Raw genomic sequence first — 22044 nt, 5'->3', positions numbered from 1 at the left:
CCACGCTAGGTTTGCTCTCTACCCCAGAGCTTTTATAGCTTTGTAAAAGAGGTTTGAAACACAAGAAGTACTCTCTTAAAAAATGAACACTGTGAAAAAGAGGTTTAAAGTTTTTTCCAGAAGACTATCAGTTAACAGGTTTTTTTAACATCTTCTTATGCTGCATGTGTTTCGCTCACATTCAGAATCACATACAGTCGAGAATGGGAAAACAAAACCAAATAAACTGTAGAAACAATCACAAAAAACCTGATGACTTTGAAAGTAAAAAAGGTGTATTTTAACGAAGATGTTTAAGTGGTAAAACATTCTTCTGCCATGCAAATGTTTTATTGTTGCATCGCACAATTAACTTTGCTCCCAGTCCAGCTTGGAAGTTTATTTGCTCCGTTATAGTTGCCGTGTGCAAATGCTGGATCTTTTCAGTCTGTCAATATATTTTATATCAAGGATCCAATTGCACGGCAAAAAAGTTTGTGTATTTGTCATCACTTTCATCACTATTGATGACATAGCGTCTACAATTTTTTTCGACTAGTGCTAGTTTGATGCTTGGCAGTAGAAGCTGTTTGTTTTAATCTTCCTTGATTATGGAGGAGTTTTGGGCAAGTTTGGTATTTTTAAAAAAACTCAAAATTTAAATCTCGAAAAAATTAAAAATGTTGGGCACAATATTTTTCCAAATTTCCATTGTGGTTGTAGATAGATAGATGTGCATATTTTACATGGCTAGCCTCACAAATATTGAGGGATACACCCTGTCTATTATTTCCAGGAGGGGCCATGGCGTAGATGGAGAGTCCTAGAGTGTTTAATGCTCATTTTTGAGCTACGCAGACCCAATTAGAGCCCGCGCTCTACTAGACAACTCCCGGCAACATCCAACGGCCCACACAGTGTGCCATCTTCCCAATTTCCCTCACATGGCTTGGGTTAACCCGGGGCTATGGTAACATTCACTCGCCCATGTTGAATCGCCGTCAAGATGAATCAAACCCCGGTCTCCCGCACAGAGTACGAGAGCTATAACCACTAATCTACGGCGCCACAAATGAGACTTTTTTATTTTTTTCCCGGGGAGCCCCTGAGAGAGATGTTTATATTTTACATGGCTAGCCTCACAAATATCAAGGAATATACCCTGTCTGTTATTTTAAGGCGGGCCATGGCCTAGATACGGAGTCCTACTGCTCATTCCAAGCTAGGCGGACCAAATTAGGGTTCACACTCTGCCAGACAACTCTCTGCAACATCCTATGGGCCACACAGTGGGTCATTGCCCCAATCTCCCTCACTTGGCTTGGGTTAACCCGGGGCTATGGTTACTCTCACTCTCTATTGAATTGCCTCCAAAGGAAATATTTACTAGTCAATAAAGCCTGTGGAAAAATCCACTAAGGCAGAAAAAAATGAAAAAAGCGTCATTTTAATTTTGATGACTTCAGTAAACCATCCACAAATTAATAAAATTTAGAACCTTGTTTTCAGGTTGCCTCTATTGTGTAGAGCTTGAAGCGCTGGTCAAGAAATTGTATGTGCTTTTAATGAACGGTAATGAGATATAAGGGTTTAAAAATTTTGCTGATGTCAGCAAGGATCTGCTTAATATCAAAAAAAAATTTTTTAGAAATTTGCATACCCGTTGTAAAAATCGTTGAAAATTTAACATTTGAGACATAACTTTTCCGGCTACATCAAAGGCAAATGAACACATCCACTTTGCTTGTTACAAACAGACAGACACAGTTTCTGTTTTATTGTAGAGACTAGTTGATAAGGTCCATGGAGAAATCCACTTAAACATAAAGGCAATGGAAAAATAGGTTGTTTTAGATGTTTAGCTTATGTCAGCAGTTCAGATAAAAAAATGGGAAATTTAGTTTATTCTTTGCCTGTAATGTGTAAAACTTGAAACACTGATGAAAAAATGTATATGATCATGTGCCTTTGATGAGCGGTTAGAGATATAAGGGTTTAAAAATTTTGCTGATGTCAGCATTGGTCCGTCAAAAACCAAAATTTCTTTTTTAGGAAATTGGTATACTTGTTGCCTTCATTGTATAGATCTTGATACGCTGATCAAGAAAATGTATAGGATCATGCACTTTTGAGAAACAGTTGCAGAGATATTCAGGCTTGAAGGTTTTTTGATGACGTCATCAACCTGTCCATTCCAAAACGGATTTGGGGATCCAAGTTTTGGAAAATTACCCAAATTGGTCCTAGATGTCCCTAGTTACCCACGAGGTGAAAAATCATTGATGTTACCACCTCGTTTCCAAGTTATTTGGCCTCAAAGTTTTAGGTGCACTGTAAATGGTTGCAATTAATTGATAATAAGATATTGACGTTAAAGTTGTGTTATTGACGTCACACCATAACGTCAGGAAATTTTACATATTAGACATGCACTTTTACGGCAACATCAAAGGAAAATGAACACATCCACTTTGCCTGTTATGGATAGACACCACACAGTTTCTGTATTATTATAAAAGATTTATTTTCTTAATATTGATTCATCCTCAATTCGCAATTTTTCCTGACTGGAAAAGGAGTGTTATTGCTAAGAAAAGAATTGAGCTACTGTGACCTAGTATTAGCCATTTAGCTACTAACTACTATCTCATCAAATAAAATAAGCCAGTTAAATGTCACTCAATCCAACAACCAACAACAACCAGGGAAGGTGAATGACGATTCTTTTCGCGGTGAATGGGCAATGTTATGATGCCATGTGAAAACACACACGAAACAATGTTTTACGTCATATTCGTTTTCCGTGATTTTGTTTCCTTCGAACATTTAAAAATGGTAAACTAAGAAGTGCGTACTGTTTTTATTGTTTGCGCTTTGCGAATTTGTGAACTATTTTGATTAAATTTTAAGGACATATATATATCTTTTAACAATGACGACTGCTGCAAGACCAACCTTTGATACTGCAAGAGGAGGCACGCAAAGAGGTGAAGGTAATTTGTCAGTTCTTTCTAAACAGTACTCAAGTAGAGATCTGCCATCACACACGAAAATAAAAACGAGACAAACTGGTCAAAATACTACTGAAGAATTACGAGGCCGTGACTTCAAAAGAGATTTAATTGAAAGGGAGAAGAACATTCGCGATAGAAGTAAAAGGTCAACTGGAGGAGACAGTCATTCATCTTCTAAGAGGGCAAGAATTGAACCAAAATCAACAACTGAGCTTGATGCTGATGATGCTGTTGATGATGATGATGAAGATTCGGATGACAGTGATGATGAAGATGATACTGCTGAGCTTCTAGCTGAATTGCAAAGAATAAAAAGAGATCGTGCTGAAGAAATTATGAAAAAAGAACAAGAAAAACGCCAAGAAGAGGAAAGAATTCGAACTGAAAACCTGCTATCTGGTAATCCTTTGCTCAATAAACAGCCCTCCGACTTTCGTGTTAATCGTAGATGGGATGATGATGTTGTGTTTAAAAATTGTGCAAAAGATGATGACACAAACAAAAATAAAGGTTTTATAAATGACACAATTCGATCTGAGTTTCATAAAAGATTTATGGACAAATATGTGAAGTAGTTGCTATAATGTTATGTCCTCTACATATTGACATTGTATGATGCTGAAGGACCTTTCAAGAAAAAATTTTTTATATTTTTGGTGACGTTAGGTCAAGGGGTTGGACAAAAGTTTGCAAAGCCATATATAATAAAAAATATAAACATTTTTTATATTTTCAAAATTTTAAAGAAGTTTGGTGGCACTGTTTCCAGGCCGTTTTTTGTTAACTTTGTTCAAGAGCATTTAAGTTGACTTGCAAGCAGACAGAAATTCAACGTTTAGCAGGAGTGTTGTTGTTTGTTTGTAGTATTGATAAAGCTAAAGAATGTTCATTTGAATTCCTAGTTGTTATTTACATTATACAGTAACCCACCACATATATATATATATAGGTTATATATCCATTACTGGATTATTTATTGCTTATAATTACATCAATGTATATGTCATATGTTAACATGCTTAATTTCCTTTTAACTTCTGAAATGTTCTTTTTATCAAATATATATATTCCAGAAAAGTATAGTAAATATTCCCAGTCTTATGACTAATAAAAATATAGATTTTTGATTCACAAATTTTTTTCTCCAAAAGTTCAGTATCACCTCGGGGTACTTACATTTCAGGTAAAATTACATAAAAAGGGAAACTGTCTTAAATTGTATTCTTTATAAAAGTTTTTGGCATGAAAGTATGAGTGACTCAATTTGTTTTCACTAAACATAAAGTAAAAGAAAAAATATAGCGATGATACTGCATTTCAAGTTACAGAACAAAACAACAATTGAGAAAGCTTTGTATCTTATTTTTGTAACTCATGTATATATAACTTTGAGTTTTTGTAGATTTACGCTATGGGTATTTATAGGTTGGGTCATGTAAGTCATAAGTATTTAAACAATAAGTTTTATTGATCTATATGTTAGCATGACTGCATGTTTGCAGAAGCTCTGATTTTTTTTAAAAAAAAATTGTGCTACTGTACTGTAGGTTGTTTCAATAAAAACATATATACAAAAACTTTTAACATTTTAAAGTATACTTAGTTGTGTTAAGTAATTCTGTTTCCTGAACTGCATAAAATAATTTAGTCAAACATTCTTTAAAATAGAAATAACATCATGAGTGCGAAAAGGCCTGAAATTCAAGCTCCTCCAGAAATAGTAAGTTACTGATTTATTTTCTATTATAAAATAAATTTTTAATTGGGCATTACTTCATATGTCAATTTGTACTTCATAGTTTTACAATGATGAGGAAGCAAGGAAATATACATCAAAGTTAGTTGTTATTCTTTTATTTGTACAATGAATGAGACATTACTGTGATAAAATTAATTGAGCATTTAACTCAACGCTACAGCCGTGAAAACTGTTGTGCTATATGCCACTAATTTAATGTAAGTTATGCTTTGTGGTTTCAAAAAGTTGCGCTCAAATTAAAAATAGGAAAGTTTATATGTTTCAACAAAAACGATAATTTATCTGCTGCATACCATTATCCAATTAACTAGGAGCAAAAAAATCTTTCTTTAAAGACAACATATATTATTAGCTATTTTAAAAGGAACGCTCTATGCTTTTCGTTAACCCCTTTTATAGTATTTTCAGTTATTTCGTATTTTTCACCAATAAATTATGTATTTTATTTCTAACTTTTAAAAAATTCATAAAGTACTTTGAATTACTGATTTTGATCACTGGGTTAGGGATTTCACCGCATAAACATGTAATATGAACAGTAGACTTAAACAAATAAAATAAGCTTCCACACAACATCTGACACAACTTTACGACATTATTAAGTTACGTTTCACATGCAATAAAAAATTTTTTTTCTACTTCACCCAACTAGTTTTATATTCTTTTTCTTTTTCGCACAGTACACGTATGATTGATATCCAAAATCAAATGACTGAAAGAGCTTTGGAACTTTTGGCATTGCCCGATGATCAGGATTGCTTTTTATTGGACATTGGGTATGTATGTTTTTATTTGCTTCTCTATATTTTGATTTAAGTTGTGTAATTAAATTTATATTTTAAAACTTTCTTTGATTTTTTAAAGCATTATTTGGATTTTAAGTTTGTTTTTATGTTGTCAGGAACTAGTGATTTTTTTTGCAAATTTAGTCAATTAGTTTCAAATTCAATATTGTTTTGCCAAAGATTTTAAATCCAGCCATAAAAGGTTAGATCCAAAAACAACAGCTCTTTTTCTTGAGGCAAATAAATAAAGTACATAGTTCAAAACAAATCAACATATTAACAATCTCTCTTTCAGTTTTACATTAAAATTAGTATTCACAGTGAAGAGTACACTAAAGTTATCAAAACTTAGTACGTATTGCATTATCATTTAAACACAGCACTAGGATTCAGAGTTTTATGGCTTTTCCAAGCAAGGAGAAAACAGCTAGTTCTAATCTTTATATGTTGCATGGTTTTACCATAAAAGGTGGCATTGAACACCTTTCTCAAATCAATTGAGAATGTTTAGACCCTTTTTACAATTTTTACGTTTTTATCACTAACATGTGGTATGTCTTCTAAATTTAATTTTTCTAAGAGTGAGTCGATTAGGGCATCTTCTGATAGTGATTTTTTTTTAACTTTATTTTTAAGATATATTGTAATACCACTCAAGAAAAAATCCACAATTTTAAGGCTCACAGTTTAATTATCACCAATTAATAATATTCAAAAATTTCAGATCAGATGAAAGTGTTTTCAAATGTATTCACATATAGGTAAATGCGCCTTAATGTTGGAACAAGTTTCTTCTTTAATTAGTATGTGATGTGTACTATTGAATTTGAAGGAAAAGTCATTTGACTATAATGGTGCCTCAGGCTATGGGCTGCTAAAAACCCACCAAAATAACTTATGAATAATTTTTGAGCCTTATATGTAGAGGGGATTGTTTTTCATGACCCAAAATCAGTGATAATATTGCACATTTTTTGTATAACTGGATTTAGATGCGGCTCAGGGCTGAGTGGTGAAGTCTTAACAGAGCATGGACATCACTGGATTGGTTTTGATATAAGTTCTTCTATGCTTGGTATGACTTCTTTTAATTATATTAAAAATTTATCATTCATTATTAATATTATTCCGTCATTACAAACTTTGAAACTTAAACTTTTGAAACAGATGCCTTTAATTCCTAAAATAAAAATATAAAACAAAAAACTTGGCAGTTGACAAATTATTTTTGACTCTTTGCATCAAAATTCTGCTTTAGATATTGCAGTTGAACGGGAAGTTGAAGGTGATTTATTGGAATTGGATGCTGGAATGGGTGTTCCATTTCGACCTGGAACATTTGATGGTTGTATAAGGTTATTATAACAGATCTACTTTTAGCTATAATTCAATAGAATATATATAAAATCGACTAATTTGATCACATGCTGGTTAAAAATTCAAGATCAGCCTTACTGTTTCATTATATTTTTTCTATTACTGTAGTTAAATGAAAAAAGCATCACAGAACTTTATTTGCTTGTTTATAATACTAAGATTAAATTGGTCAATTGATTTTTTTAGCTTTTGTTATTTTTTGCTGGGTGAGTGAAACAAACGTTTCGCTTAATAGAAAATAAATTTTTGTGTGTACCTTGCTTAAATTTTGTAACTGTCTGAACAGCTTTGTGTTTATGATATTATCAAGTTGAAGTGTGATATGGCTTTTAAAGTACTTAGCGTGGAATAAAAACATTTAATAAATAACTTTTTTACTTGGATTTTCTTGGACTGCCAAAATATTGCTCTGTCAGTTGGGTGTGATGCATTTAAATGCAACTGTGAAACTTGTCACAATCTCAACACTGTATGTCCCATTAAACAACTGTATAATGTGTGTTCGAATAAAAAAGCTTTTAAAATCATTTACAACTTACACTGCTTGCCATTTCAGCATTTCTGCATTGCAGTGGCTTTGTAATGCTGACAAAAAGTGGCACAATCCAGTGAAAAGACTCCATCAATTTTTTAGCTCCCTCTACACTTCATTGGTGAGTAGTTTTAAAATAGTTGAGTTATATTTGTTGACTTGTTTAAGTCTTTCACGATTATTTGGCTAACAAAACAGGTAAATGCTATGCCAGTTTTAATATTGTTGTGAACATTTTTTTTGTTAGATTCGTGGTGGAAAAGCTGTTTTTCAATTTTATCCACAAAACCCAGATCAGGTATTTTTACAATAAGTTTTTACAATATTGTTTATCAAACCTAAAAAGTTTAAAAAACAAAACACTATTTTTCCTTTTTATTACAAAGTATAGTGATTTATATATAAAAAAGACATATTGGAGATTTGATTATACTGAAAAGAAGTTGTGTTTATATTTTTTTGCAACTCTATGCACAGGTATTTTATATTAAAATTTGTTGCATAAGGATTTTTCTTTTGCTTTTAATTGATTTTAAGTTCTTCTGGGTGATAAGCTTAATACAAAACACATTGTAACACATAGTTAAGAAAATGTTTTAATTCCAAGACCTTAGAAAACATATATATTCTGGGAATTCAATCGACGTAATTTTCCTTTTTGTTGACTTTGCATACATTTATCTCTTGTATGTAATGGCCACAACTTTTTTCTTCCTTCTGTCATCTTCCTGAAATTGTGTTTGATTATTTCAATTTACGCAAGTGATAGAGGCATACATGGTCAGATGAAGGAACAGTTTTAGGGGGAGTAACTTGGATTCTAAGAACTACAGATGCAAAGAATTTGAACAATACAACATGCTATAGACTTTTCTCACTTATAGGTTGAATTGATTACTTCGCAAGCCATGAGAGCTGGTTTTACTGGAGGTGTTGTTGTTGATTACCCAAACAGTACAAGAGCAAAGAAGTATGACCTTGTTTTAATATTTTAAGGCAAATAGATGTTTAACAAGACACAAGAGTGTTTAAAAATTATTTTATTTATATTTAAAATAAAAATCAGAAAAAGATAGTAAATATAATAAAATGACACACTTTTACAAGCAGTAGCCAGCCATTTTTCTTAAAACCAATGCTAAAAAATTTTATGAAGTTCATTCTCTTGCTAATAATATCTGGACCCAGTGTTTTTAAAGAAATGATGGATATATTTATGTATAGGTATTTGTTGATAATTCTTGAAATTGTTTTTAGAATGTTTTTGTGCTTATTCGCTGGAGTTTCATCAGCCACTTTACCTAAGGTAAGTAGCTTTTGAAATTTACCAAATGTGATTGAAAATAGTTTATCTATAACTTCTATCAGTATACTTGTCGGTTTGCCAGAAATATTTCCTTTTATGCGATACTCTTGTTTTGTCATGTGTTACCGTATTAAAGGCAATTTTTTGATTCTCTGAATTATAAAACGTTTTTTTTTAATAATTTTAGGGTCTTGGATCAGAAGGTTCTCACAATACTGTTAATTACACCGGCGTAAGGTATGTCTTCACAGGAGTTTTTTTATTTAATTAACCTACAAATAATATTTAGAAATGACTTGAAAGTTTTTTATTATCTGTTTGTTATTTATTATCATTTAAAATATCAGAGTCAAACAAATTTTTTTTTGTTTGTAACAAGAAGAAATAATTTTCTACGTTACTTGTTTTACGTCATTTAAAATAAAAATTATTAATCCTTGTATTTTTTGTAAAAACTGGGGAATAAAGGAAAATAGCAATGCATAAGACCCCTATTGTTTTATTGGGACTACCACCTTAATTTCTTGTGGATATTACGTAATTCAATCTTAGAGAGAGAAACAATAATCATGATAGAAAAGGAAAACCTCTGAAGAAAAGTAAAGAATGGATTGCTATGAAAAAAAATCGGAAGAGAAGACAGGGCAAGGAGTAAGTACAGTGTATTTATTTTTTTATATAGCTAAAATTACACTAGAGTTCTGACAGAATGCTTGTAAACACTTGGAGTAAAGTATTGTCTTTGTGTTGATTTGGGACAAATCTGAAAAAGTCTTCAAAAAACCAACAGAAAAATAGACCAAATTCAGGGAACATTTTAACATTTTTTTAAAAACGGCATAACACTCCTTGCATACCAGTACTATAACCTTATCAATTCTGTTTAGAAAATGCAGGAAAGTTGCACCATTTTACTTTGATGATCTCTATTTTTTTTTAATAAATCTGCCTATGTGACATAATAGCCACATAAACTTTCAACTGTTTGCAGTTATATGCTTTTTGTTTTATATTTTTCAAAATAATAGATAAATAAAATACATTCTTCATATGATGTTATCAATGATTTTATCTAATTTGCTCCTATTTAAAACCTTTTTAGCGTACGAGCTGACTCAAAATATTCAGGAAGAAAGCGAAAAGTTCATTTTTAAAAATAGGTGCCAGGAAAATAAGGAGCAAATCTAATCAAACATCTTCATCAGAGTGATTACCTGGTAGCTGTAACATTAAAATTCAGTCATCGCAGACATCAAGCCTATTTCTACGAAAGGTGGAACAACAAGATGATGCCAAATGTCTTTTTAACGTAAAGTTTTAACCGAATTACTATATTTTTATGTATTGAAATAATTATTTGGGCAAATGTATATCTTTTAAAGGAGTAGTAATGAACTGTAAAACCTGAGTATATATCTATTTGAAACGGATAGCCTCATTCTTGTCAGATTGTGTTTGTTGTTATTTTTTAATACCCTGGTAAAAATAAGATTTTTCTTTTGTTTATGTTTATATTTTTCTTGCTTAATGTGTCATAAGAAATATTAAGTTTTGTTGTCATATAAAACATGCGAAAATTAAGGCGCTGTAAGAACTTATTAACATAAAAGTCTCTTTAAATTTAGAAAGAAAAAATCTACGAAATTTGATTAACACTAATTCTCCACCCAGTTTCTCTTTAATCATCAGGATATGTTTTTTAGAATTTTAACAAGTAAAATGTTTGTAGCTTGTAAAAACTTTTGCTAAGTTCTAATTTTATGCTGATGTAGAATATTGTTAACTATTTTAGTAGTATAAGTATATAAATATTAAACAAAATGAGCATATAAAAGAATTTGCTGTGATGGACACAGTTGACGATGATGGAGGTGTCGGTATCATTGGACCAGGGCAGTTAATGTCTGAAGGTTTAGAATTTCCTGAAGAAGTTGAAGTGGCATTAAAAGAGGTAGGTAATATAAGTAGGAATGTTTTTTTAGAAATGAATAATGGTATCTGCAATTACTTTTAACACAGGCCTTGCTCTTGTATTTAAAAATAATTATGCCACGTAAAAATAAGAGGTTCCTCAAAGTTGTAGCTATGTTCCTTTAGATTTTTTTGTTTTTGTTGTCGTAATGTTATTAATGTTCACAGTTTGTTTTTTGGTATCAGTTACTAGTTACTGTCTTAAGTCAAATATCTTTATGTTATAATTTTTCGTTATCTGTACCTTTTTTGAATAACCACTGTTTTTTGTAAAAATTTGAAATACAACATGTTGTTTCACAGGTTGTCACTACTTCTGATCCATTAGATGGCAAAGATTTTAATCCTGTGGATTACATAAACACGTTGTTTCCAACAGAACAGGTATGATTCTTCTTCTGTAATATTAATACCATAACAGGATAGCCATGTGTGATCAGATAGAGATTAAAAATATTTGTCCTGCAATTTGGTGACTTTTAATATTTTTTTATTTATAAACTGCTGTCGACCTTCTTCCTCAATAATTTTTTCTTATGCTTTGTTGCTGTGGTTATAGTTGCTGTAGTTGTTGTTGTTTTTGTATGCCAAAAATACTTTTTTTATTTCACAGTCACTGGCAAATATTGATGATGTTGTAGCACGGATACGCTTGCGTATTCGCAAACTTGATGATGAAATTCGCACATCAATACGAAGTCAAACAGATGTTGAAAGTAACGGTAAACAGGTATGAGCGCATTCAGATACATCATTGCTTTTTGCTGAAAGTAATCTAAAAAATTTTTTTTCGTTGCTACCAAACCTATATCCAAAATAGCACTGGCAAAACAGAATTTTCTTGGGTTTACTCTAACTGGCTGAAGTTCAAAATCTTGTCGCTTCTAGATATTTTTCATACCATTTTTTTTCAATAATCTGATCATGTGTAAAAAAGACTACCTTTATAACAGTATCTTAAAATCCTGTTTAAATTACTTTTATTTGAAATGGACCAATAATATACTACTTCAGTCGAGTTGTCCAACAAGGATATAATTTTTGTTATTTTTATATTTTGTTCAGGCACTAGAAGATGCGAAAGAATCTATTCACGAAGTGTTTTCTAAAATTAAAGATATCAAAGAAAAAGCAGATAAATCGGAAGAAATGGTTGGTGAAGTTGTTAAACTTAGCAAAATTAATTATTTCACTTTTCCATATTCAGCTGTTTTGATATTTTTTTTTAGGTCAAAGAAATTACACGAGACATAAAACAACTGGATCATGGTAAACGACATCTGACGTCATCAATAACAACGTTAAATCATTTGCACATGCTGGTTGGTGGTGTTGATTCACTGGCGTATGTATTATTTGCGAGCGTAGAATAAATTGTATAAATGTATAGTTTAAATTTAGGCAGCATTTACATGAACTTTGATTTTTGGGGACAGACTAAAAATTTCCTTTTGATTAAATGATTTCATGTGTACAAAGTTATTACACATGTGCAGTTCATACAACACCAATAAGAAGGAGTCCATATAAATAGAACGAAATTTTATTGCGGTTTGAAATATCATTTCTGGTACGTATAAAGAGTATTTTAATAAGATGGAATTCTCTGCTATAAGAGACTTCGTTTGGACAGTGAGGTCTTCCATCCCTATACTAATTTTACTATTGTTACCCACCCAAGGGTAAATTTGACCTCACGTCGTTTGTAGAGTACAGTGGACTGGCAGTTTTAACTAGTTTATATCTTACCTGTAACATGAAACTATGAAACTATTAAAAATAGTTATTCCTCCGTATTTTTAATTTCTTAAGTTTTTTGTGTTTTAGTGTGCTGACAAAAAATCGTCAATATGGCGAAATAGCAAATTTATTACAAGGTGTTGTTAACGTGCTTGATCATTTTAAAAAATACACAAGTATCCCACAGATCAAACAATTAGCTGACAGGTATTGATACTTTTTATATTTTTTATTTTTTCTTCTTAATATTGGTATTAGATAAAAAAGAATAAGCAAAAGACATGAAGATACAAGGGTGCATTAATTAAGTACCACTTTTTTAAAGAAGCACCCCTTTCATAAAGAAACGCCCCCTTCTGTGAATAAGTACCCACTTCCTTGAATTAGTATCCCCTCAATTACCCCCTCCCTAAAATAAGCACCCCTCCTTGAGAAAAGCACACCCTCCCTCAAATAACTGCTCTTTTCTTGAGTAGGCCCTCAAATAAATGCATAGTGCTTTCATGTTGAAGTCAAAAAATTGCAGGACTAATTTTCTCTTCTTGTTTAACCCATAAGTAATATTTAATCGCAAATGAAAATAATAGAATTTGCATTATTTTTCTTCCTTAGAGTTCATATTATCCAAGCCGATTTAGGTTCACAAATCCTTGCTGATTTTAAAGAAAGTTTATCACATCCAGAACTCAAGGTAACACCACCTTTTTTCCTTCTTTCTCTATTGTATGTGTGTGTTATTGTTTGTAATAACTTCCATTACCTTCATTGTTATATAACCATATAGCTGTCTTTAGGATATACTTACTTTTGATTTTCAATGTTAAATTGTAGCCTCCAGCTGGTCCAAACTCACTGCTTGCAGATTCGTGCAAAGTCGTAAACGTGTTAGATCCCAAAATTAAGTAAGTAGTTTTTTTAACTTTGTTGTTTGTGTCACTACTGTGATTGTAACAATATATCCCCGTCTTTTAGAGATGAATTACTGTCGTGGTTCATCAAACTTCAATTGTCTGACTACCTAAATATATTTAATGAGAGCTTTGATGTAAGTATACCAGACCTGTGTTTCATATAACAACAATGTCTGTTAGGTTAGGATTTCTGAAATCCTGCAAGGGATTTAACCTAACTTGTTAAAGTTAAGGAATCATAGTGTTTTTCTTAATATGTTCTTATCCCTTGGTAAGATTTCTACACACTATAATATATAATTATGATTTCAAGCCCAACTTAGGTAATACTATCCTAGCACACCTGTTGTAAATTTAGACGTAATTTAGTCCCAAGTTGGCTGATACTGTACTGTGTAATCTAAACCTCTGCACTCCTGTTGTAAATTTAGACGTAATTTAATCCCAAGTTGGCTGATACTGTACTGTGTAATCTAAACCTCTGCACTCTTGTTGTAAATTTAGACGTAATTTAGTCCCAAGTTGGCTGATACTGTACTGTGTAATCTACACCTCTGCACTCCTGTTGTAAATTTAGACGTAATTTAATCCCAAGTTGGCTGATACTGTACTGTGTAATCTAAACCTCTGCACTCCTGTTGTAAATTTAGACGTAATTTAATCCCAAGTTGGCTGATACTGTACTGTGTAATCTAAACCTCTGCACACCTGTTCTAAATTTAGACGTGATTTAATCCCAAGTTGGCTGATACTGTACTGTGTAATTTAAACCTCTGCGCTCCTGTTGTATATTTAGACGTAATTTAATCCCAAGTTGGCTGATACTGTACTGTGTAATCTAAACCTCTGCACTCCTGTTGTAAATTTAGACGTGATTTAATCCCAAGTTGGCTGATACTGTACTGTGTAATTTAAACCTCTGCGCTCCTGTTGTATATTTAGACGTAATTTAATCCCAAGTTGGCTGATACTGTACTGTGTAATTTAAACCTCTGCACACCTGTTGTAAATTTAGACGTAATTTAATCCCAAGTTGGCTGATACTGTACTGTGTAATCTAAACCTCTGCACACCTGTTCTAAATTTAGACGTGATTTAATCCCAAGTTGGCTGATACTGTACTGTGTAATTTAAACCTCTGCACACCTGTTGTAAATTTAGACGTAATTTAATCCCAAGTTGGCTGATACTGTACTGTGTAATCTAAACCTCTGCACACCTGTTCTAAATTTAGACGTGATTTAATCCCAAGTTGGCTGATACTGTACTGTGTAATTTAAACCTCTGCACACCTGTTGTAAATTTAGACGTAATTTAATCCCAAGTTGGCTGATACTGTACTGTGTAATTTAAACCTCTGCGCTCCTGTTGTATATTTAGACGTAATTTAATCCCAAGTTGGCTGATACTGTACTGTGTAATTTAAACCTCTGCACTCCTGTTGTAAATTTAGACGTAATTTAATCCCAAGTTGGCTGATACTGTACTGTGTAATCTAAACCTCTGCACTCCTGTTGTAAATTTAGACGTGATTTAGTCCAAAGTTGGCTGATACTGTACTGTGTAATCTAAACCTCTGCACTCCTGTTGTAAATTTAGACGTGATTTAGTCCAAAGTTGGCTGATACTGTACTGTGTAACCCAAATCCTTGCTTTTCTGCTGTACACACAAAAAGAGATTCTATGTTTTGTTTATTTCTTGAAATAATTTGTCATAGTTGCATTTATGGCAGACTGGCCGCCACTTACTGGGACATGTGAAATCATCTTAAGATTTTACATACCTGAGTAAAAAACTTGAAACTTTAAAAAAACAATTTAAACCTAATTTTTTCTTTTCATCTTTAGTACATGATACTTAGCAAATATTGTTAGTCCTATTAGGGGAGGGGACTTTCCACATCTTCTTGTAACAGGGAAAAGTTAAAGTTGGGAAATTTCTACCCTATGCATAATCTATAACAAAAGTTATTAAAAATAAAAACCTGTCTTCCTCAAAAATTTCGGTGAAATGCTGTTTAAATTGTTATTTTTTTTAACTACTTGTTTGAGGAAGAAAATTTCTAAAACTCCTACAATAGTCTTGATTTTGTCATCATTGGGCAGACTTTCAAGCTTTCTTGTTCCATCTACAATTAGTGTAGCTTGTGTTTTCTTTCTAACGTTTCACAGGTTGCTTGGATTGACAAGATAGATCGCAGATACTCGTGGATGAAAAGAATTCTGATCCAATTCGAAGAAAACTTCTCTGCCACATTTCCTGATGAGTGGGCCACTGAGGAGCGGATTTGTGTGGAATTTTGTAACATAACCAAGTAAGACTGGCTGTGGTTGGCATTTCTCTGATTTAAATAAACCTGTTTTTTTAACCAATCAGCTTTGAGTGCTGTTTTCTACAGGTTGATTTCAAATTTATTTGTCCCTTAAAAACTCTTGTCATTGTAATGTCGTATAGGGAATTAATTCTTCGCCATTTTAACTCTGTACGACAAACAATAGCAAAACAAGTTTTTTTGAATTACTTTAGTCCAAAAACAAAACTATGATGACGAGCAATAATATGCTGGTTACATTGTATCAAACATTTTCTTTATTTTTTTTTTTGCTTTACAAATGCTTCACTTTTTTTTACTAAATACGAAATTTCTCATTTTCTTAAAATTTATTAAGCAACTGAAAATACTGAGTCCTGGGTAGTTTTTTTATAAACTTAATTTTTTCCACCGTTGTAAAATGTTTTTTCCTTTATTTTTGCTTTCATATGGTGCTCAGTCGAATCGTTGCGTCCATTTGTTCATTAAATAAATCATTTTATAGGTTTATAATTATTTATTAAATTATTTATTCTTTCATATTTATGTTTAGGAGAGAACTAGAGAAAATAATGGTTCAAAAATCAAACGAAATTGATGTCAAGTTACTCCTGTTTGCGATACAAAGAACGACAACTTTTGAAGCTTTTCTTGCCAAACGATTTGCATACAGTCATTTAAAAGGGGCGAAGGTGCGTGTTTTATGTGTATTTGTATGTAAAGCTGGCTGCTCTGCTTAACACGTAAAACGCGACTCAAACCAAACAGATTTTCAAGCTTAGGCAGAGTGATCACTACACCTTAAAACTCCTGCAAATGTAATATGCACCTGAAAAGCTGCAAAGTTAAGAGACATCTAGAAAATTTTTTTTTCTTAGCTTTTGTTTTTTGTCGATGTTCATTTCTCTAATCGTCAGGTTATGGATTCATTCACTATTTTTTTCTTGTAAAATTTTTTTTTTGTCGGACAAAATTACTCCGGGGAAAAAACTTAGACAACTCGTAGAAAAAGTCCTGGAGTTAACTCTTGAAACTTAATGGCCACTGTTTAGTTTTTATGTTCTTTTAAATGTTTTCTGGGTAAAAAAATGCCGTAAAAAGAAATGTTAAAAGCCCTTTCTAGTAGCTATTGATAATTAAATGACTTTTCAAATGCAAGAGATGGTGTAAAACACAGCACACTGATGCCTTATAGTTTGACTGCCATTTCTGGTAGCTTAGAGAGTAGGGCAACAGGCTTAGCGCATACGGCAGAACAGGGATCTGACACCTACGCTAACACATGGGTTACGCATATTCGCGTCTATCGATGATTTGATTGGTCATTTCAGAACAAACTCCTTCCCTGGCAAACAACCCACAAAACAATTATGTCTAAAACAGAATTTACATGTGTTTTGTAGAAATTTTATCTGTCAACAACAACTCTGTTGTAATAGTGCTTAAAAATGGCTGGCGTTTTTTGTTGGATAGTTTTTTCTCTGTTTTTCCTACAATAAAGAAAAATATTTATCAGCAAACTGCTGCTTTTGTGCAACTTCTTTCCTTTTTATAAGTCCACTGATCATTTTTTTAGGAAAGTCCTGGTGAATCTCATTTCAATGGATTAATATGCAAAAGTTTTGAGAGCCATCTACATGTATATATCGAAGCTCAGGACAGGTAATCATGCTTGCACTACATGTTAACATTCAGCTGCTAGTTGTCAATCAAATGCTAGTTGTCAATCAAATGGTAAACTGAATCACTCTTCCTTCTTCATAGAAACCTTGCAGACTTAATCGAAAAGTTTATAGCTGATTTGAAAATTCAGGGTGTTCCCAAGCTAGGTGAGGACACTGAAGGAACCGTACTTCCAAGTGCTGGAGAATTGTTTGTGTTTTATAAGAAGTGCATGGTTCAGTGTATCCAGTTAAGCACGGGTAAAGCCTTGTTGTCATTGACAGATACGTTCAAGAAATATTTGACGGAATATTCGAATAAGTTATTGACTGGAAATTTGCCCAAGTAAGTGGATCTTCCGATTTCGACAGTCAGGATATTCCAACGAATCAGAATGCCTCTTTCTTTATAAGCCCTGAAGTTTTGTAATTAAATAGAAAGGAATCCTTCGCAAAATAAAATCCTGTTTAATTCTATTATAGGAGTGTTTTTTGGGGGAGTGTTTTTCTTGTTTTGTTTTTTGTTCTTTTATTTGCGTTGTCCTAAAGTCATTGGTCACCTTTAACCGTTGTTTTAATTATCTTATTTCAGCAAAATGTTCTTTCGTACTTAGAGTAAAGTAATTTGAAGTGTGGAAGATTCTCAAACTTTTGTGTAAACTTAATAAAATATTTACAAACGCACAATTTCAAAGTTTAAGATAATTTGAACAGTAATTACACATTTCTTTATGTACTGTAGATGATCTGGGTACTAAATTGTTTAACTACGACTCTTAAAGCGTTCATTTAAACGCCATTATCTTTTGAGAAAACGGTGTATTAGCTTTTGAGAAATTTCCATAAGCATGGTTATCTCTCCGAAAACATTTCCATATTAGTATAGTCAATCCTGCTTCTTAGAGTCTCTTCAAGTGGATTGGCAAGTATACTAAAAGATTCCGATGTTAAGTTTAACGAAGAAGAGAAGCGATTAATATGTTGTATCTTAACTACAGCCGAGTATTGTCAAGAAACCACACAGCAGGTCTGTAGTTCGTAGTATGCGCGTTTCATTGATGTTGTATTGTAGTATGCGCGGCCAACTGATGTTGTATTGTAGTATGCGCGTCCCACTGATGCTGTATTGTAGTAAGCCCGTCCCACTGATGCTGTATCGCAGCTTGTAAGAACGTAAGTCGTGACAGTTTAGAAACTTTAGAAAATGGATTTTAGTATGTGTCAATATTATGTTTTATTAGATTTATTTACTCGGCATAGCCGTCTCAGTTCTTGTTGGTACTGCTATTAATACGGGTAGTGTGAAGAGTGTCCTGGTGCATTTATAGCCATCTTTAAGTAACAAAAGCCGTGCAAGCACAGTAGTCGCTCAACTAGACAACAGCCTAAAATATCAACCCTTTTCTCATGCTGAGCGCTAAGCAGAAAGAATGAATTTACACTTTTGTAGTCTTTAGCTGGACTCAGCCGGGGTTTAAATCCAAGACCTTTGCGCTGGAAGCGAACGGTCTACTACAAGGCCTACTGACTGTAAATAGCAAGGCAATGTTTTTTTAATATATAATATTTCTTTAGCTACAAGATAAGCTTCAAGAAAAAATCGAAGCTAAATTTACAGAGAAAGTGGATATGAGTACAGAACAAGATTTGTTTCATTCGTAAGTCCAAACTCATTTTTATTAGCTTTAAAAATAAATTCTTGATTGTCTTGAAGGATATAATCTTCCCTTTTTTCAGAAAATTATTGTTCAAAGTTTTTTCCTTTTAAGGAGATAAGTAAATAACCCCTCTGTTCACTTCTGTTAAGTCATTCAACAGCTTATTTTGTAGCTTATTTTAGCAGGAAATTATTTTTTTGGTAATTCTAGTTAGTGGTATTTCCCTTTAGAGTAATATCAAGTTCTATTCAGCTGCTGGTACAAGATTTAGAAAATGCTTGTGAGCCACCACTCGTTGCTATGGTTAAGGTACAAATTCTTGGAAAACTTAGAAATTTGAATATGTTTGATAATCTCAAGAAGGATCTAGAAGAGTCAGGAGTGTTTATTAATTTATGGGCTTTTTAGGCAAGAAATGCTGACATTAGCATGAAATGTCAAATTTAGACCGTTTTGGAACATTTAATGGGCCGTGACTCTGTGAAGATTGGATATACAATTCAATTTTTCATCCTCTCTTTGAGCTCTATCCAATGGCACTATAGATTTTTAATGGAATTTATGTATTCTAGCCTGTAAAATACACAAAGGTCGTCTGAATTATAAATTTTACCTATATGGGAACCTAACTTTCTAGTTGAAGGTGGTACCTGCGTAGTTCCCGAACTGTCACTTGTCACAAATTCATATGCTGAAAGTTTTCAGCAGGTTTTTAGGGGAGAGTGGACGTTAATTGATTCGTTTGAATTGATTATGATTCGAAAGTATAGATTTAAAGGAGTTTGTTTTTTTAAAAGGTTGACCACGAGCTTTGTATGAAATCGTTATGTTTTATTATAGGTACATTGGCAAAGTATAGAATCAGTAGGCGATCAAAGTGGATATGTAACCGCTATTGTGTCTCACTTGCGCCAGACCATTCCTGTTATTCGCGACAATTTGTATTCATCTCGCAAATATTTTACTCAATTTTGCATCAAATTCGTAAAGTGCGGTTACTCCTGATATATTTTTTAATCTCTCTTGCCAGATATTTTGACCTGGATGTGAGTAACTTTAATGTTTTATGTCTTTTAGTTCTTTCATTCCTCGATTCATCAATAATATATATAAATGCAAACCTCTGTCAGCTGTTGGAGCCGAACAGGTAAGAAAGTTGCTGATGTTTCTAAATTTTTTATGGATACGTAAAGCATTTCAGAAAAATATTCTTTTTCATGTTAATCATACCTGTGTTTTGCCCAAGATGATATCAAAGTAGCAATAGCTGTCTCTGCGCGATTTTATAGCTGTGTTACGGATACACGAAATGCGCTATATATAAAGGGCGACAAACCCCGAATATATGCGCGAGTCTCTTGTACTAATACCCGTTTTCTGTTTCTGCGCGATTTTATAGCTGTGCTACGGATACACGAAATTCAATGTATTGAAAACGCATCCCATCCTTTATTTAGTTGCTGCTGGATACTCATTCAATCAAAACAGCATTGCTTGACTTGCCTTTGCTTGGCTCAGCTGTCCAAAGAAAACCTGCCGCTAGGTAAAACGAATTCTTCGTTTTGTATGTGAGGCCATGCTTCGCTCTTTAATTTGTTAAAGAACTTATATTTTCCAGCCATATATTTAATTGCGTTTATAAATCGACTTATTTATCTATTTTTTAGTTTCACTAAAGTTGTAATAAAGGGAATGTCGAAAGCAGAAATGATTTTAAAGGTAACACTTTTGAATTTATTTTTTATAGATTTCATAACACATCTATCATTTCCTCCTCCAGGATTTTTGAGTCCGTGATTGAAAAGATACTTCATACGTCATCGGTTCCACATTTTGTCATGCGCTTGAGTTTTATGTTCTTATTTTTCAGGTTGTCATGTCGCCTCATAACCCTCAAGCAAGTTTTGTTGACAGTTATATTAAACTACTTAATGATGCTGACACTTCAAATTTCCAAAAACTCCTCGATATGAAGGTAAGAAAAATCTTAGAATGTGAAGGAGTACTTAATACCTGCTTGTAGAAAAATGTAATTTCAGTAAACGTTGCTCATATTTGATATTTTTCGATAGGGCTTAAGGCGCAGTGAGCAACACGGCATGCTGGATATATTTCGTTCGCGAATGGCATCGTCAGCGACAACTGGCGACGTTGTCAGGGAGACAGCTGTAGTGACGGACTCGAGTCGAATTAAAAGACTTGAAAAGCTAATCAAAAAACAATTCTAACGGATGTAATTCATTTCGTCTTAGTAAATAAATATTTTTTTTACTGTACGCTTTATATTGTTTGCTGAAGACAACGAATCCGTATTATCCAGTTAGTTACCAATCTACTTATGAAGTTAGTTACCAATCTACTTATGAAGTATGCATTGCAGTTAGTTACCAATCTACTTTTGAAGTATGCATTGCAGTTGGTTACCAGCTATTTTGGAAGTATGCATTGCAATTGGTTACCAATCTACTTTTGGAGTACGCATTGCAGTTAGTTACCAATCTGCTTTTGAAGTATGCATTGCAGTTGGTTACCATCTATTTTGGAAGTATGCATTGCAGTTAGTTACCAATCTACTTTTTAAATATGCATTACAGTTAGTTGCCAATCTACTTTTAAAATATGCATTGCAGTTAGTTACCAATCTACTTTTGAAGTATGCATTGCAGTTAGTTACCAATCTACTTTTGAAGTATGCGTTGCAGTTAGTTACCAATCCATTTTGATGTATTCATTAAAGATTTCACATTGCAAAACCTAAAATCAAGGACAAAATATAATAAAACGGCTACTTTTGAATTTAGCCGCCACGAGTGGTTACACAGGTTGTTCCTATATTACAGTCGCACAACTTGCACTTGTTGAATTTTAATTGTCAATGTTTACAGCGGTTTTGGGTGGATCTTAGGTTGTTTGGTTGAATGTATAGTTTTAAAACATGCAAATTGTTGCTTACATCAGCACCACTATTTTTTTCCCAATTAGGCGACCTGTGATCCACGACGTGAATTATTTCGTTATAAGGGCGCGTTAAAGAATGTT

At 32.8% G+C, this 22044-nt stretch overlaps 3 protein-coding genes across 3 annotated transcripts; all 3 read left to right on the top strand.

Moving 5' to 3' along the window:
• The first annotated feature begins 2798 nt into the window (after window positions 1–2798).
• On the top strand, window positions 2799–4027 carry LOC130623428 (spliceosome-associated protein CWC15 homolog). The gene has a single exon (XM_057438914.1). The coding sequence runs from the start codon at window positions 2912–2914 to the stop codon at window positions 3566–3568; it is 657 nt and encodes a 218-aa protein (XP_057294897.1). The 5' UTR covers window positions 2799–2911; the 3' UTR covers window positions 3569–4027.
• Window positions 4028–4660: 633 nt separating this feature from the next.
• LOC130623425 (probable 18S rRNA (guanine-N(7))-methyltransferase) lies at window positions 4661–10199 on the top strand. Its single transcript, XM_057438912.1, has 12 exons — window positions 4661–4713; window positions 4793–4830; window positions 5433–5528; window positions 6530–6612; window positions 6796–6892; window positions 7471–7567; window positions 7694–7744; window positions 8331–8416; window positions 8704–8752; window positions 8940–8989; window positions 9305–9403; window positions 9855–10199. The coding sequence occupies exons 1-12, from the start codon at window positions 4672–4674 to the stop codon at window positions 9904–9906; spliced, it is 840 nt and encodes a 279-aa protein (XP_057294895.1). The 5' UTR covers window positions 4661–4671; the 3' UTR covers window positions 9907–10199.
• Window positions 10200–10526: 327 nt separating this feature from the next.
• Window positions 10527–21281, top strand: LOC130623419 (vacuolar protein sorting-associated protein 53 homolog). The gene is made up of 22 exons (XM_057438905.1): window positions 10527–10703; window positions 11027–11107; window positions 11337–11453; window positions 11789–11875; window positions 11953–12068; window positions 12551–12670; window positions 13076–13154; window positions 13295–13365; window positions 13436–13508; window positions 15547–15689; window positions 16240–16378; window positions 17263–17348; window positions 17451–17693; window positions 18251–18374; window positions 18923–19005; window positions 19236–19314; window positions 19846–19994; window positions 20083–20152; window positions 20463–20548; window positions 20673–20724; window positions 20876–20980; window positions 21078–21281. Exons 1-22 carry the CDS (start codon window positions 10599–10601, stop codon window positions 21231–21233), a joined length of 2364 nt encoding a protein of 787 aa, XP_057294888.1. The 5' UTR covers window positions 10527–10598; the 3' UTR covers window positions 21234–21281.
• Window positions 21282–22044: the final 763 nt, after the last annotated feature.

The sequence above is a fragment of the Hydractinia symbiolongicarpus genome, chromosome 13 (assembly GCF_029227915.1).
Source record: "Hydractinia symbiolongicarpus strain clone_291-10 chromosome 13, HSymV2.1, whole genome shotgun sequence".
NCBI lineage: Eukaryota > Metazoa > Cnidaria > Hydrozoa > Anthoathecata > Hydractiniidae > Hydractinia > Hydractinia symbiolongicarpus.
This window is presented reverse-complemented; position numbering and strand designations above follow the sequence as displayed.

Coding starts and splice junctions, on each gene's coding strand:
- LOC130623428 (XM_057438914.1), top strand. CDS start 2,912: ATGACGACTGCTGCAAGACCAACCTTTGATACTGCAAGAGGAGGCACG.
- LOC130623425 (XM_057438912.1), top strand. CDS start 4,672: ATGAGTGCGAAAAGGCCTGAAATTCAAGCTCCTCCAGAAATA. Junction 8,990..9,304: donor GTTAATTACACCGGCGTAAG/GTATGTCTTCAC, acceptor ATTCAATCTTAG/AGAGAGAAACAATAATCATG. Junction 9,404..9,854: donor AAGAGAAGACAGGGCAAGGA/GTAAGTACAGTG, acceptor AAACCTTTTTAG/CGTACGAGCTGACTCAAAAT.
- LOC130623419 (XM_057438905.1), top strand. CDS start 10,599: ATGGACACAGTTGACGATGATGGAGGTGTCGGTATCATTGGACCAGGG. Junction 13,155..13,294: donor TATCACATCCAGAACTCAAG/GTAACACCACCT, acceptor GTTAAATTGTAG/CCTCCAGCTGGTCCAAACTC. Junction 13,366..13,435: donor GTGTTAGATCCCAAAATTAA/GTAAGTAGTTTT, acceptor CCCGTCTTTTAG/AGATGAATTACTGTCGTGGT.